This window comes from Atta colombica, unplaced genomic scaffold, assembly GCF_001594045.1.
Source record: "Atta colombica isolate Treedump-2 unplaced genomic scaffold, Acol1.0 scaffold150, whole genome shotgun sequence".
NCBI lineage: Eukaryota > Metazoa > Arthropoda > Insecta > Hymenoptera > Formicidae > Atta > Atta colombica.
This window is the reverse complement of record NW_017259240.1, coordinates 178390-190730: the sequence shown is the minus strand read 5'-3', so window position 1 is coordinate 190730 and position 12341 is coordinate 178390. Positions and strand designations below refer to the sequence as shown.

The window sequence follows — 12341 nt, the reverse complement described above, 5'->3', positions numbered from 1 at the left end:
TGCCATTTTTCCTGCCCCCCCGTTTTATGTTCTCCGCATTGCATTGTCGTGCACTAGTTGCAGCACTGCACTTCACCAATGTCTTATTATAGATGACGACGTACATTGGCGTAAGGTACACCAATTACTTTAAAAAAGGAACATCTAATTGCGCGCGTGCAATCAAATTTTAGTATTTATAATTCGATTTTATTATTATTCGATTTACATAGGTATTTAAAAAAATGAATGGAATTCTGCATTTTGTAACAGAAATTAGTTCATTCCGTGGAAATTATAAAATTTGATAGAGATTTGTTTTCATCTCAGTTTTTTATTACCCGTTTAACATCAAAGTATTTTAAATTTTTTTTTAAAAAAAGGAAAAAAGAAACTTCAAAAAATGTATAAATTATAGTTCACATAATTCTTCTAGTTTATCAGGATTACTCTTCGCAAATAGAAAAACTTTGAAAGTGATTCAACATATTTTTTATTTTTTTATATTTGTTGGTAATTTCATTAATTTACCGAAAGTACCTACTTATCGGCGCCAATGGAAGTGCAACTGCAGACAGTATCCGGTTAAGGCTCATTCGCTTCTTATGTGAATTTACACAAATCTTTCTCGGACATTTTCCTTAGAAGCCATATCGAGAAGAGATATGGCAAGAACGATTGCAAAATTCATTTCCGTTGAAAAATCACATTTTTAGACGTTTTTAAACGGTTCTTCGTATTCTTTCTGCGCTATTAGAAATTGGAAAGAAAGTGTCATCGAATAATCACGAGATTCGCGAGTCATCATAAAAATTATACAAATGCATGTTGTTGAGCCGTCGCGACCACTCTGGATCTTCGTGCGGAAAAATGACGTATAATTGCATACAATTATGTGTTTAAGCCGCAAATCTTCACTCTCACCAACTTGAGCGGAGTGAAGCCCAGGCAGGACTTAGGTCAAAATGGTGTGGAGGACATGATTCAGTTGACGTAAGTCACGAAATTATCATGTGTCTACTCCCGTAATTATCATGCACCGACGTGAGACAAATTGAATGAATTGCAGGGATCTGAACGAGGCATCACTATTATGGAACTTGAAGATCCGTTACGACAAGGAATTAATTTACGTACGTTGCATTTGTATTGACTTATATACTTATTCATTCATAGCGTTAACAACTGACTCTAATAATAATTATTTACGATGAAATTTTAGACGTACACGGGAAGCATCCTCGTGGCGGTAAATCCATACAAAATGTTCGACATCTATGGATTAGATCAAGTAAAGCTTTACGAGGGACGAATCCTTGGTACACTTCCACCGTAAGTATTAATTCCTTTATCTTCTTTTTATAAAGGTAGTTTAAAATGAAATTTCCAAAAAAAGTAGTAAAGACTATCTGATTATAGGTATAAGTAAACATATCAATTAAGTAGAAAGAGTAGCTCAAGACTATTTTATCGATATCAAACGATTTTATTCAGATAAAACATTGATAAAACTTATTTCATTCTCTTAAACTAATTTCGCTTTTAGTTTTGTAAAAATTAGATTGCCTGGTCAACTTATGCCTTAAAAAGACACTTATCATTATATTATCTTTCGTAGGCATTTATTTGCTGTGGGCTCTTCCGCGTACAGTCAAGTGACTGCAGCCAATAACTCCAGTGCCAATCAAGTGGTCGTCATTTCCGGCGAATCTGGATCGGGAAAGACAGAGTCTACGAAATTAGTGATGCAATATCTCGCGGCCGTTAATCGTGCGCCGAACAATCTCGTCACTGAGCAAATCCTGGAAGCGACGCCTCTCCTAGAGAGCTTCGGAAATGCCAAAACGCCGCGAAACGACAATAGCAGTCGATTTGGGAAATACTTGGAAGTTCACTTCAGGGAGTGAGTAATATCAAAAGAAAATAATTGTAAAAAACAATAAAGTATAAAAAAATTTGTCGATTCTGTTGGTGTCGCAAAATAAACAATTTTTCTATTTTTTAGCGGCGCGATCATTGGCGGTAGAATAACGCAATATCTTTTAGAAAAGAGTAGAATAGTAACTCAAGCTTCGGAGGAGAGGAACTATCACGTGTTCTATGAACTTCTAGCTGGACTCGATCAGCAACTCAGGGATAAATACGGCCTGCTTACACCGGACAAGTATTTTTATTTAAATCAGGTGTGTGTTTATGCCAATACGTGACATAAAAAGAAGTTTTTAAGGTATTTTTCAGAGATCTTCATAAATTTAAAATATGAAAAATTCTTCAAAAAATGAAATGTTATGTGAATTTTTTTTTTACCAGGATAGTTGGTAATATTGTTAAAATAATCAATAAAATTTTTTTGTAATTGTTGAAAACAGGGTGGAAACTGCGAGATCGATGGCAAAAGCGATGTGCAGGATTTCAAGGCGCTCTTGTCGGCCATGCAGGTTCTCGGCTTCTCGTCCGAAGAGCAGGACACAATTTTCCGGATTTTATCCAGCGTATTGCATCTGGGAAACGTATACTTTCACCGGAAACAAATGAGGCATGGCCAGGAAGGCGTGGAAGTCGGTTCCGACGCTGAAATACGCTGGGCGGCGCACCTTCTACAAGTGAATTCCGATGGCATCATCCGAGCTCTCACTACCAAGACGACAGTAAGTTTTCACTTTGGTACATCTCACATTTTAATTCAATTGATATCGAATAGGCATCATGAAGTTTGAAAAGAAAGTTTTTTACATCATTCGTTCTTTATAAAATTATGTCTGTAATAAACTTATTTTAAACATTCTTATTGTTTTGATCATTGAATGAACAATACATAAATCCGTTTATTTATTATCGTAGGAAGCGAGGAACGAGAGAGTCTTCACTGCTTTAAATATTGATCAAGCCCTCGATGCCAGAGATGCTTTTGCGAAAGCTCTGTATAGTTCGCTCTTTTCATGGCTAGTCGCGCGCGTCAATCATATCGTTTACAAAGGTACAAAACAGACGGCCGCCATTTCGATTCTCGACATCTTTGGCTTCGAAAATTTCACAGAGAACAGTTTCGAGCAATTATGTATTAATTATGCAAACGAAAACCTGCAGTTCTATTTCAACAAGCACATTTTCAAGCTCGAACAACAGGAGTATGCGAAGGAGAAAATCGACTGGACTACTATCAATTACACGGTGAGATTCATTTTGGATATCATTACTTTGTAAGATCGAACTGCTAGCATTTTATTATCTTTTACTATCTATTTCATAGCATGAAACTTTTGCGAATGTCAGCATAAAAGCTTATGAATCTTGAAAATAATTTGATTGCCCGTCTGTCTGCCTCAGGATAATTTACCGGTCATCCATCTGATCGCGAAAAAGCCTGTAGGTATTCTTCACTTGTTGGACGATGAAAGTAACTTCCCTAAAGCGACGGATCTTTCTTTTTTGGAGAAATGCCATTACAATCACGCGTTAAGCGAGTTGTACTCTAGGCCAAGAATGAACTCCGCCGAGTTCGCGATCAGACATTATGCTGGACAGGTCTGGTACAACGTAGAGGGCTTTTTAGATAAGAACAGGGATACCTTGAGACCTGATGTAGTAGAGTTGCTGATCAGCAGCAAGATTTCAGTAAGTTCTCGTCTTATTTATGCTTGATTCTTATAATAAGATGCTTATAATAATTACGATTATAGATGGTCAGCAAGATGTTCCAACATGTCAGAAACACTCATGAAGCTAATAAAACTATGAATAAGCCGAATGGCAGATTTGTCACCATGAAGCCGAGAACTCCGACTGTTTCGGCTCGATTTCACGACAGCCTTCAGCAACTTTTAGAATCTATGTCTCAGTAAGTATTCAAATGATAAATTTTCTGTGCGATATTAAAAATTGGTGGACGCTGCAAATTATGAGATATCATTTTTAAATTAATTTGATAAAGCTTAGAAGATTTTGATAATATTTCTGAAAATCTAAAATGTCTACAAAGTTTCTTAATTGATATTTTTATTGATTTTTTGGATTTTTTTTTAATAATTATTACTGCCACAAATAATTTGAATAGTTACTTCTTTTCCAATGCATTTGCAGATGTAATCCGTGGTTTGTTCGTTGTATCAAGCCAAACACTGAGAAAGCTCCAATGAAGTTTGACATGCCTTGCGTGCTTGAACAATTAAGATATACGGGCATGTTGGAGACGATCCGCATCAGAAAAACTGGCTACCCGGTTCGCCTTCTATTCGGACACTTTGTGGATCGGTATCGTTATCTTGTCTCAACGCATTTACCTAGAGGAGCGCCCAATAAGGAGCTCTGTAGAATCATTTTAGACAAAGCAGCTCTGAAAGAGGCACAATCACAGTATCAGCTTGGACTCACACGAGTATTTTTACGCGAATCATTGGAGAGAGCTCTGGAATATAACAGAGCGTTGATTCTGGAGAGAGCAGCCATCACAGTCCAGAGGTATGTGTCAAATTATACAAAAGACAAAAGGATATTTATTACTTTATAATTACATTAATTATATATAATTAATTAATGAATATAATATGAGTTGATTTTCTAAAAGTAAATGTGAAATTATTACAGCATTGTGACGTTACGTTACTTTTAATTGGTGCTTAATGGATTACGATTAAATATCTTACAGAAACCCATCCTTTTCAATTTGCCTAAACCTGTGACTAAATTAACGTGAATAACCGTGTGAATCTTTTCCGAACGTTACTTTAACGATTTCTCTTGCAGATATACGAGAGGATTCTTGGCTCGCAGAAGATTCCTCAATATTTCTCGAAGCACAGTTCTGATACAAGCAGTATATCGTGGTTATCGTGAACGTAAACAGTTCTGTGCGATGAAGAAGGGTGTCTTAATGGCGCAGAAATTGTACAGAGGTAGGAAACAACGAGAGGCATTCAAAATATTAAAAGAGGAGATGACGAAAAGAGCGGAGATCGAGAGAGCCAGTAAAGAGCGAGCGAAGGCAAAGCAACAACGAGAGGAACAGGAGAGGACCTCGCGTGCTGTTGCTGGTGTAAATCATTTGGAGATTCCCGCAGAACTAGCTTTTATTTACAGCAAGCTTGATGGTACGTTGTTTATCAGAATAAATATTAAAATATCATAAAACTTATTAAAATTTTCGAATGTTTCTTTCACAAATTGTTTTTCGAATTTTTAAATATTTTTAAGTATTTTTGTAATACTTAGATTGGCAACCTACACACACTGAGCGAAACCTTCTTAAAGTCGTTGGCCAAGTCATCCCGATAAATTATACGTACAATCTGCCGTCCGACATCGATCAGTATCAATTCTCAAAGTTCACCAATATTTATTTCAAGAGTCACATCTTCGGAATGAAACGCGAGCCAATCAAGACACCATTTTTAGCAAAGGCTCGCGATCAGGATTACACGGATTCCTTGATGATCTTTAAGATGATATTGCGTTTTATGAATGAGAGTAATCTTAATGGCAAACGCGAGCAAGCGTTGGGTGACTACATTGTTAATAAAGGTATTGTGAACGAGAAATTGAGGGATGAGATACTATGTCAGTTGGCAAATCAAACCTGGAAAAATGAGAACGACGCCAACAAGGAAAGAGGATGGTTGCTGCTGTCTAATTGTTTGTCAGCATTCCAACCCAGTGCCACGCTCTTTAAGTACCTTCTGAAGTAAGTATTTTTGAGTAAGTAAGTATTTTTTACGAACGATAACTCATTATTTATCTCTAATTAATTATCTCTAATGCTTTATACAGATATGTCTCCGATCATGCCTACGATGGCTACAAAGCTTATTGCCAACGTAAATTGTTGCAAGGCGAGAGAACGGTACACCATATGATGATTAACAATCAACAAACAGTACATCTGGTACCTAGGAATTATCCACCGTGTGTCTTAGAATGGCGAGCCAACAGAAATCGCGTGAATATGGCGCTCAACGTTGGCTTCTACGACGGTAAATTGCGTTCTCGAATTCGTAAAAATAATTCTATAAAGGATAGGATCAAGTCTGCAAAGGCAGATTTTGAATAGAATTATATTTTTAATACAAGTCAAAAACTATCTATTATTGCCTTGCGTTAATAACATCTTTTATTCATCATATTAAAAGTTACATTAAATATAAAAATTTATTAATGACATGTAATTAATGATCTTTTTACACAGAATTTATAATATAATTTATGTCAACGAACTGCTAGATATGTGACAGAACAAAGTCTGCTAATATGCTCGCCCTAGCAAGCTTGGCAGCAGAAAGCTAAGCAAAAGATTTACAAATCCTGAGATTAATGTGATACATTGCTACAGCTCTGTAGTGAAAATCTGATCGAATTTATTACTAATCTGTCAGCAATTTGCTAGCATTTTGCTATCTGGGAAAGTGTGTTGCCATAAAAATTCTTCATTTGTAACTGATATTAATTTTTTGTTTTATAGGCGAGACAACTACATGCGCGATAGATTCCTGGACGACATGCGAAGAGTTGGCCAATCTCGCGGTTCGGAATCACGGGGTAGAGAATACTGGTTGGACTATTACGCTTTGGAATCAACTGGATGGCCCGGACGCTATCGTGACGGAGACCAATGGCTTTGATTACGTCCTGGATCTAATCTCGGAAATGGAATTGGCACCAGCTTTCCCCGCTGCCAAACATATGTTCTTAGAGCAGCGCAAAAATAGTCTGCCGCCCATAAAAAAACGAGAAGTAAGAGAAACTTAGCGTTGATTTCGATAGAGGAATCTTAGGAAAAATAAATACTGTAGAAATATGGAGTAAAAAAAATTGTTATTAAATTGTTAAGTTTTAATTTAAAATAATGTTCCTTTTTAGCACGCCCAAGTTATTCGGGAATTAGAACAAGAGATGGAAATTCCTATTCTAAAAACCTTCCAACCTTTGGAAAGGAAATCAGTGCCAAAAGTAGTTGACAAGCCCGTTGAATTGGAGATTCAAGTACCCAGACGGCCGATAGTTCCACCGCCTCAACCACCCGTTACGAAACTACCTGTATGTATTAATTTACTCAATCTTATGATTTTTAATCTGATAAAAGTTTTTCTTACAATTCTTCATATAATCTTTTCGAATTTCTATATAATTTGTAAACTTTTTAAAAAGTTTTTCCAATTTTTTATGTTACTTAAAACGTTTCATTATATTGTTGCTGACGTCTACATTTTTCTGGAATTCTTTATACATATGAATTCTGAAATATTCTAATAAGTTAAACCAATTTTCTTTGTGCTGCAAAAAATGTTTAAAATGATAAAAAAAAAAAACCTTTTTTTATTCCTTTCATTCCAATTTACTCAAAATTCTAACGTGCTAGACAAATATTGTATTACTAACGGCATCATGTTCAGCGCGAAAGAATCTTTGGGAAACGTACTATCGCACTTTGGAGAGAAAAAAGTGATTTTTATTACCTTGCAGATGGAAAAATTTCGCTGAAATTATTCCACGTTTTGGAACACTTTTCAACAATATTTCAACATTTCAAAAAAATTTCATAAAAATTTCGACAAAAATTTTAGATAAATTTCAATTTAATTTTAGCGATTTTTTAGTATGTTGCTGAAAAATTCACTTTTAATGAAATTTCAGTAAATTTTCAGCATGAAAATTTCGCTGAAATGTTCCAAAACGTGGAATAATTTCAGCGAAATTTTTTTCACCAGGATATGTTATTCAACCTAGGGCTGTCTACATAAGTTGAATAATCAAAGTTCTATTGTATTTAATAACTCTATAAATTATTCTCTTATCAATTGTATTTGGAAACGTGATAACAATTTTGTCTGGGTACATACAGATGAGAAAGCAATCGCACGACGTTATTTTGGAGACTACAACGGAAATGGGATTATCGAGAAAATCCGCTTTAAATGACCGCTATTTCGAAAAGGAGAAACAGCGTAGCCGAAGTTTGGACAACCTGCTTCAGTCGGAAGTCGTGCCTTCACCGGTAAAACTTGCCAATCTCGGGCTTTCCTCATCTAAATTGAACGAACGATATCACAGTTTGGAAAGAATCGGTGAGACTCCGGCAGTCAGTAATGTTGAGTACATGACGCGTACTGAGATTACACCAGAGAGGAAGTATAGCAGGGTCACAAGGACGACGGAACCCAACATCGAGGAGGAGGATCTCACGATTGACTTTGAATACCCGGATATTCAGTCTGTTAGTCAAACCGGAAGATCGGAGGATGATAAGAGCTACATAAGGTCACAGACCAGATTCATCAAATCGCAATATCCTGGTAAGTAGCTGAGTAAAAATCATTCCGTTAGCCTATATATCTCGATAGCATAGATCCATTTATATCGGCTGGTGTTTAGAAATTTTTCTTTCTCAGTGTATCAGAAAATTTTATGTTAAATTAATTAGCTATGTGGGCAATTGGATCTTCTCAAATCAAATTTATTATCTTATTTTCTTATCATTTTTCGAAAGATTTTCAAAAATTTTATTACATATGCATTATATTATGACATCAATGATTTCGAATTTGTTTTTTATTCTCTTTATTTAATTCACTGTTGTGTAAGATGTATTTTACACTTCGAGAATTTCCATCGCGGAGAAAGTTGGCAATTACGCAAGCCAATTTTTCCGGATCAATCGATTATTCCCTTCGCATTTACAGGCAAACGTGCGCTGCCGGGAAGCCAGTCTAGTCGCGCTTATATCGAGAAGAGTGAATATGGTGTAAAATCGTCTGCCATGTCCGATACCAGTGAAGCGCCTTCTTTAGCGTCGCATGTGAGACGCGTTAGAGTGCCCAGTCAAGCTTCCGACGTGGATCAATTCTTAGATGAACTTTTTATGCCCGTATTAGATGGCAATCTTGACGAATTATCGGATGCCCGTAGTTTGGCCGCTTCGATAAAAGGTTCATATGATATCAGGCTATCCGATGACCAAACAGTTTCCGAGAATTTGCAAAGAATCGGCAATCGAATTGAGAGAATAGCCACAGTTGATGACTTTGTCGAAGGAATGATGATGAGAAGTAAAGATATGAATATCGATGCCGGTGAATTGTCGAAGAAGATTAAGGGGGGTGGCAATATGGACATTCCTAATCAAAACGCAGCTTTTAATTTCACTCCTATTGCACAGAGCATGATGTCACCACCTATGATGATGCCCATGTTTAACGCTACTCAACAAGTTCCGTCCGCACAGAATACCAGCATGAGTATGGGTGCGAGTTTCATGCCCATTCCGATCTACAGCATGCAGGGACTCAGTTTACCGCAATATCCCAATTCACCGCCTGGCCAAAGCAACGATATGATGGCGTATCAACAGAATTTGCAACGAGCTTTCCTGCAGAGTGCAATGGCGCAAAATATTCAGATACAGCAGCAGCTGTTAGCGCAGAATCAAGCTTTGCAACAGCTCTTAGTCCAGAGCCCACAAAATTCAGGACAGCAACCGGTAAGAAATTAGTAAAGAGAGAGAAAGAAATATAAAAAGAAAAAGACAAAAAATCTGTACATAAAGTTTAATGGTTTATGTGATTAAACAGAATGATTAACGATTGATCTTCTTTTACCGTGATTCAAATTTAATTAGATCACAATTGTTAGACATAATCTGTCTGGAAGAGTTCACTTTTTTTTTCAGACATTTAATTCTTCAAATAATTCTTTGAGAGACTTTTTTAAGAGATGTTGTTTGGGCGAATAATATATTGACTCCTAAAAATTGAGTCACGATAAATAGATCTGAAGCAAACGTTGCATGTCGAGCACGATCGCGACAGGTTTATCGCAATCGGTACGGCTCATAATCACGTTTCACGGTCACTTGACTATCACTTGATTTAACTCGATGATCTGTCATCGATAACCGAAACCGGCAATATTGCGCGCTTTATGAAAGCTAACTCTTAACGAAATTATCGTCGTTCTGGGCCATCCTATGGGTTTCTGAGCCGCGCCGCGGCATGGGGTGTGTGTTTCCAGAGCACGGTGTTACCCGCTGGCCCCTCAAGCATGAATCTTGTTCCCTCAGCCCCCCCAATCAGTGCCCATATGGGGCCCAATGATTCTATTGGACGCTACTCCAAGGTATCTACTGATTTTAACTAACCTACGCTGTACTTATGGCTTTCCTAGGGCTACGGAAATATCATGTGCATATCGTCTAGCAGAAACTGAAGAAGATATTTGTGGAATTAAGGCTAACCTGATCGAATTATGTCTTATTCATCAAATCTTGTGACTTTTTTTCGAAATACATTTTTTAATCTCGAGTCAATCCTCCTGCAAATTTCATCGCTGTAAATAATTTTCTAAATTGAATACAGATTCCATCTAATCTTTCTTGGATTAGGTTTCATTTAGAGAACCCGACGATGGTGAATTATGGTCAACTGAAAAACGGGGAAGCTCCGTGCTAACTTCCACTCCAAACAATCAACGACAAGAAACGATGACAGTAAAAGCCCAAATTCATCGATCTCAGAGTCCACCAAGAAAGAACGCCGAGACCAACAGGAAGACAAGCACTGATTACGTGCGAAAGCTCAGCGTGGATCGCAAAATAGTAGATAGAAAGGCGTCTTCAGCACAGGCAGACATGAAGAGAACCAATTTAAATAAGAATAACATACAGAGTAACTTTACTAATGTACTCAGCGAACTGAAGAACAGGAAGAGCAGCGTAGACAGCAATCCTTCAAGTTTAAGCAATAACAAAGGTGTTCCTCCACCTCCGCCAATGCCTCCACCTTTGGAGTCTCATGATCCTTCCGAATCTAGACCGTTCCTCGATCCGTATGGTAGAGCGAAGACAGTCCGCATCGGAAAATGGAGGTAAAATTCAACAAACTGATAGTGAATTTAGATGAGAATTTATATGAACAATTGGATAAAGTTAAAATAATAGAGCGAATAAGAGTCAAGCGCTGTAGTTGTATACATAGTAATGTATAAATTAAAATCCACAATATAATGTGGATTGTTATATCGTTGTCAAAAAGATAAATTGTGTGTATCATTTACAGCAATTATAAAACCGAGCGAGCTTTTATTGATTTAAAATAATTTTATAAATAAACGACACACATCCAAAGAATTAAGAAAATTGATAGTCAAGAAGATAAAAATAAATGTAAAATGATCACTTACTCTAAAAAGTTGGAAATATAGCATAGAAATATAGAATGTCATTCACTGAATACTAATATTTTATTTTCATGTTGCCTAGGTGGCCACCGCCTAGCGACTCGAACGAGAATCAAGGGCAAGACAGTTTCATAGAATTCAAGATGCGTCAGCAACAGCAGCAACGCAAATTAACGCCGCAGTATCAAGAGTATGATCAAGGCGAAGGCGAAGCTACAACGGAAGGTGGCGTTGAGTGGGAAGAATTCGAAATTGAGAACATTGTCAGCAACGAAGATCGATCCGCGATTGCGCAAACGACCGCGGCAAAACACGAGAACGGATATAAAGAAGAAGGAGAAAAGAAGAAAAAGAAATCGAAGTAATTGACATCATACTTCTCTCTTTGCGTTTATATCGGATTTAAAAAAGCAACGAAACTTTTGGATCTTTTCATAGATCAGCGTTGGAAGTGGGCGCGCAAAGACCATCGCCGGGAAGTATAGGAAAGTTGAAGCTCAGCTCAGAGATGAGGCAGAGGTTGGAGAAGGTAACGGCGAATCATAGTGTAAGATCCACGAAGACGGCTGAGAAACCCGCTCTCCCGCGAGAAGATGGGAAGGTTAAACGGTTGGAAGATAATAGGAAGCTTCTATTAGAACAGCAACTAGGTAATTTAAATAATTTTTTGTGTATTATCTTACATCACACAAAGTTCAGAAATGAGACATAAAACTTCTTAAAGATATCTAAAGGTATCTAAAAGGTATTCTTAATCCTATATGTTATTAGTCTTGTGTTAATTTTGAACATGCCTGTTATATTTGTGGATAAAGCCACAAATCATAATCAGTCACATATCAAAGTTAGAAGTAAAAATATATCTATTTATTGATCGAAAAATTGAAATTTTAAGGTGGCAGATGGGACGATTATGCCTCTACTGTTGATGACACTCAAAGCGTTACTTCTAAGGGTACAACTGACATGATGACACAAGCTCAAGTGGTAAGAACACAGATTGAAAGAATGGAACGACCTGTACCGCCTCCGCCGCCCATCACGCCGCCGCAGCCACCGAGTCCAAGAGGCGGTAGTATATACAGTAACAGGTAATGACATCACGCAAATTAATCCCTTCAGATGTGACGTTACATTATAATGTAAAGGAACACGGTAGTGTCACTATCTTAGCATCAAGACATTATCGTGTCTTCTGATGT

The 12341-nt window shown here is 37.1% G+C and overlaps 1 protein-coding gene across 2 annotated transcripts in view; it reads left to right on the top strand.

Moving 5' to 3' along the window:
* The window catches only part of LOC108685334 (unconventional myosin-XV), a 51246-nt gene that overhangs the window by 14570 nt on the left and 24335 nt on the right, over window positions 1-12341 (top strand). Inside the window, exons 4-25 of one of the 2 annotated variants that reach the window (XM_018190072.1) lie at window positions 884-972; window positions 1049-1112; window positions 1202-1311; window positions 1598-1882; window positions 1985-2162; window positions 2349-2627; window positions 2821-3150; window positions 3307-3594; window positions 3660-3817; window positions 4060-4437; window positions 4723-5066; window positions 5188-5656; window positions 5743-5945; window positions 6431-6702; window positions 6829-7005; window positions 7811-8261; window positions 8649-9445; window positions 9976-10080; window positions 10346-10827; window positions 11222-11500; window positions 11578-11789; window positions 12035-12230. In XM_018190072.1, the coding sequence (XP_018045561.1) occupies window positions 884-972; window positions 1049-1112; window positions 1202-1311; window positions 1598-1882; window positions 1985-2162; window positions 2349-2627; window positions 2821-3150; window positions 3307-3594; window positions 3660-3817; window positions 4060-4437; window positions 4723-5066; window positions 5188-5656; window positions 5743-5945; window positions 6431-6702; window positions 6829-7005; window positions 7811-8261; window positions 8649-9445; window positions 9976-10080; window positions 10346-10827; window positions 11222-11500; window positions 11578-11789; window positions 12035-12230 (6146 nt within the window). The remainder of the gene's footprint in view (window positions 1-883; window positions 973-1048; window positions 1113-1201; window positions 1312-1597; window positions 1883-1984; window positions 2163-2348; window positions 2628-2820; window positions 3151-3306; window positions 3595-3659; window positions 3818-4059; window positions 4438-4722; window positions 5067-5187; window positions 5657-5742; window positions 5946-6430; window positions 6703-6828; window positions 7006-7810; window positions 8262-8648; window positions 9446-9975; window positions 10081-10345; window positions 10828-11221; window positions 11501-11577; window positions 11790-12034; window positions 12231-12341) is intronic. The other variant, XM_018190073.1, reaches the window with a different exon arrangement.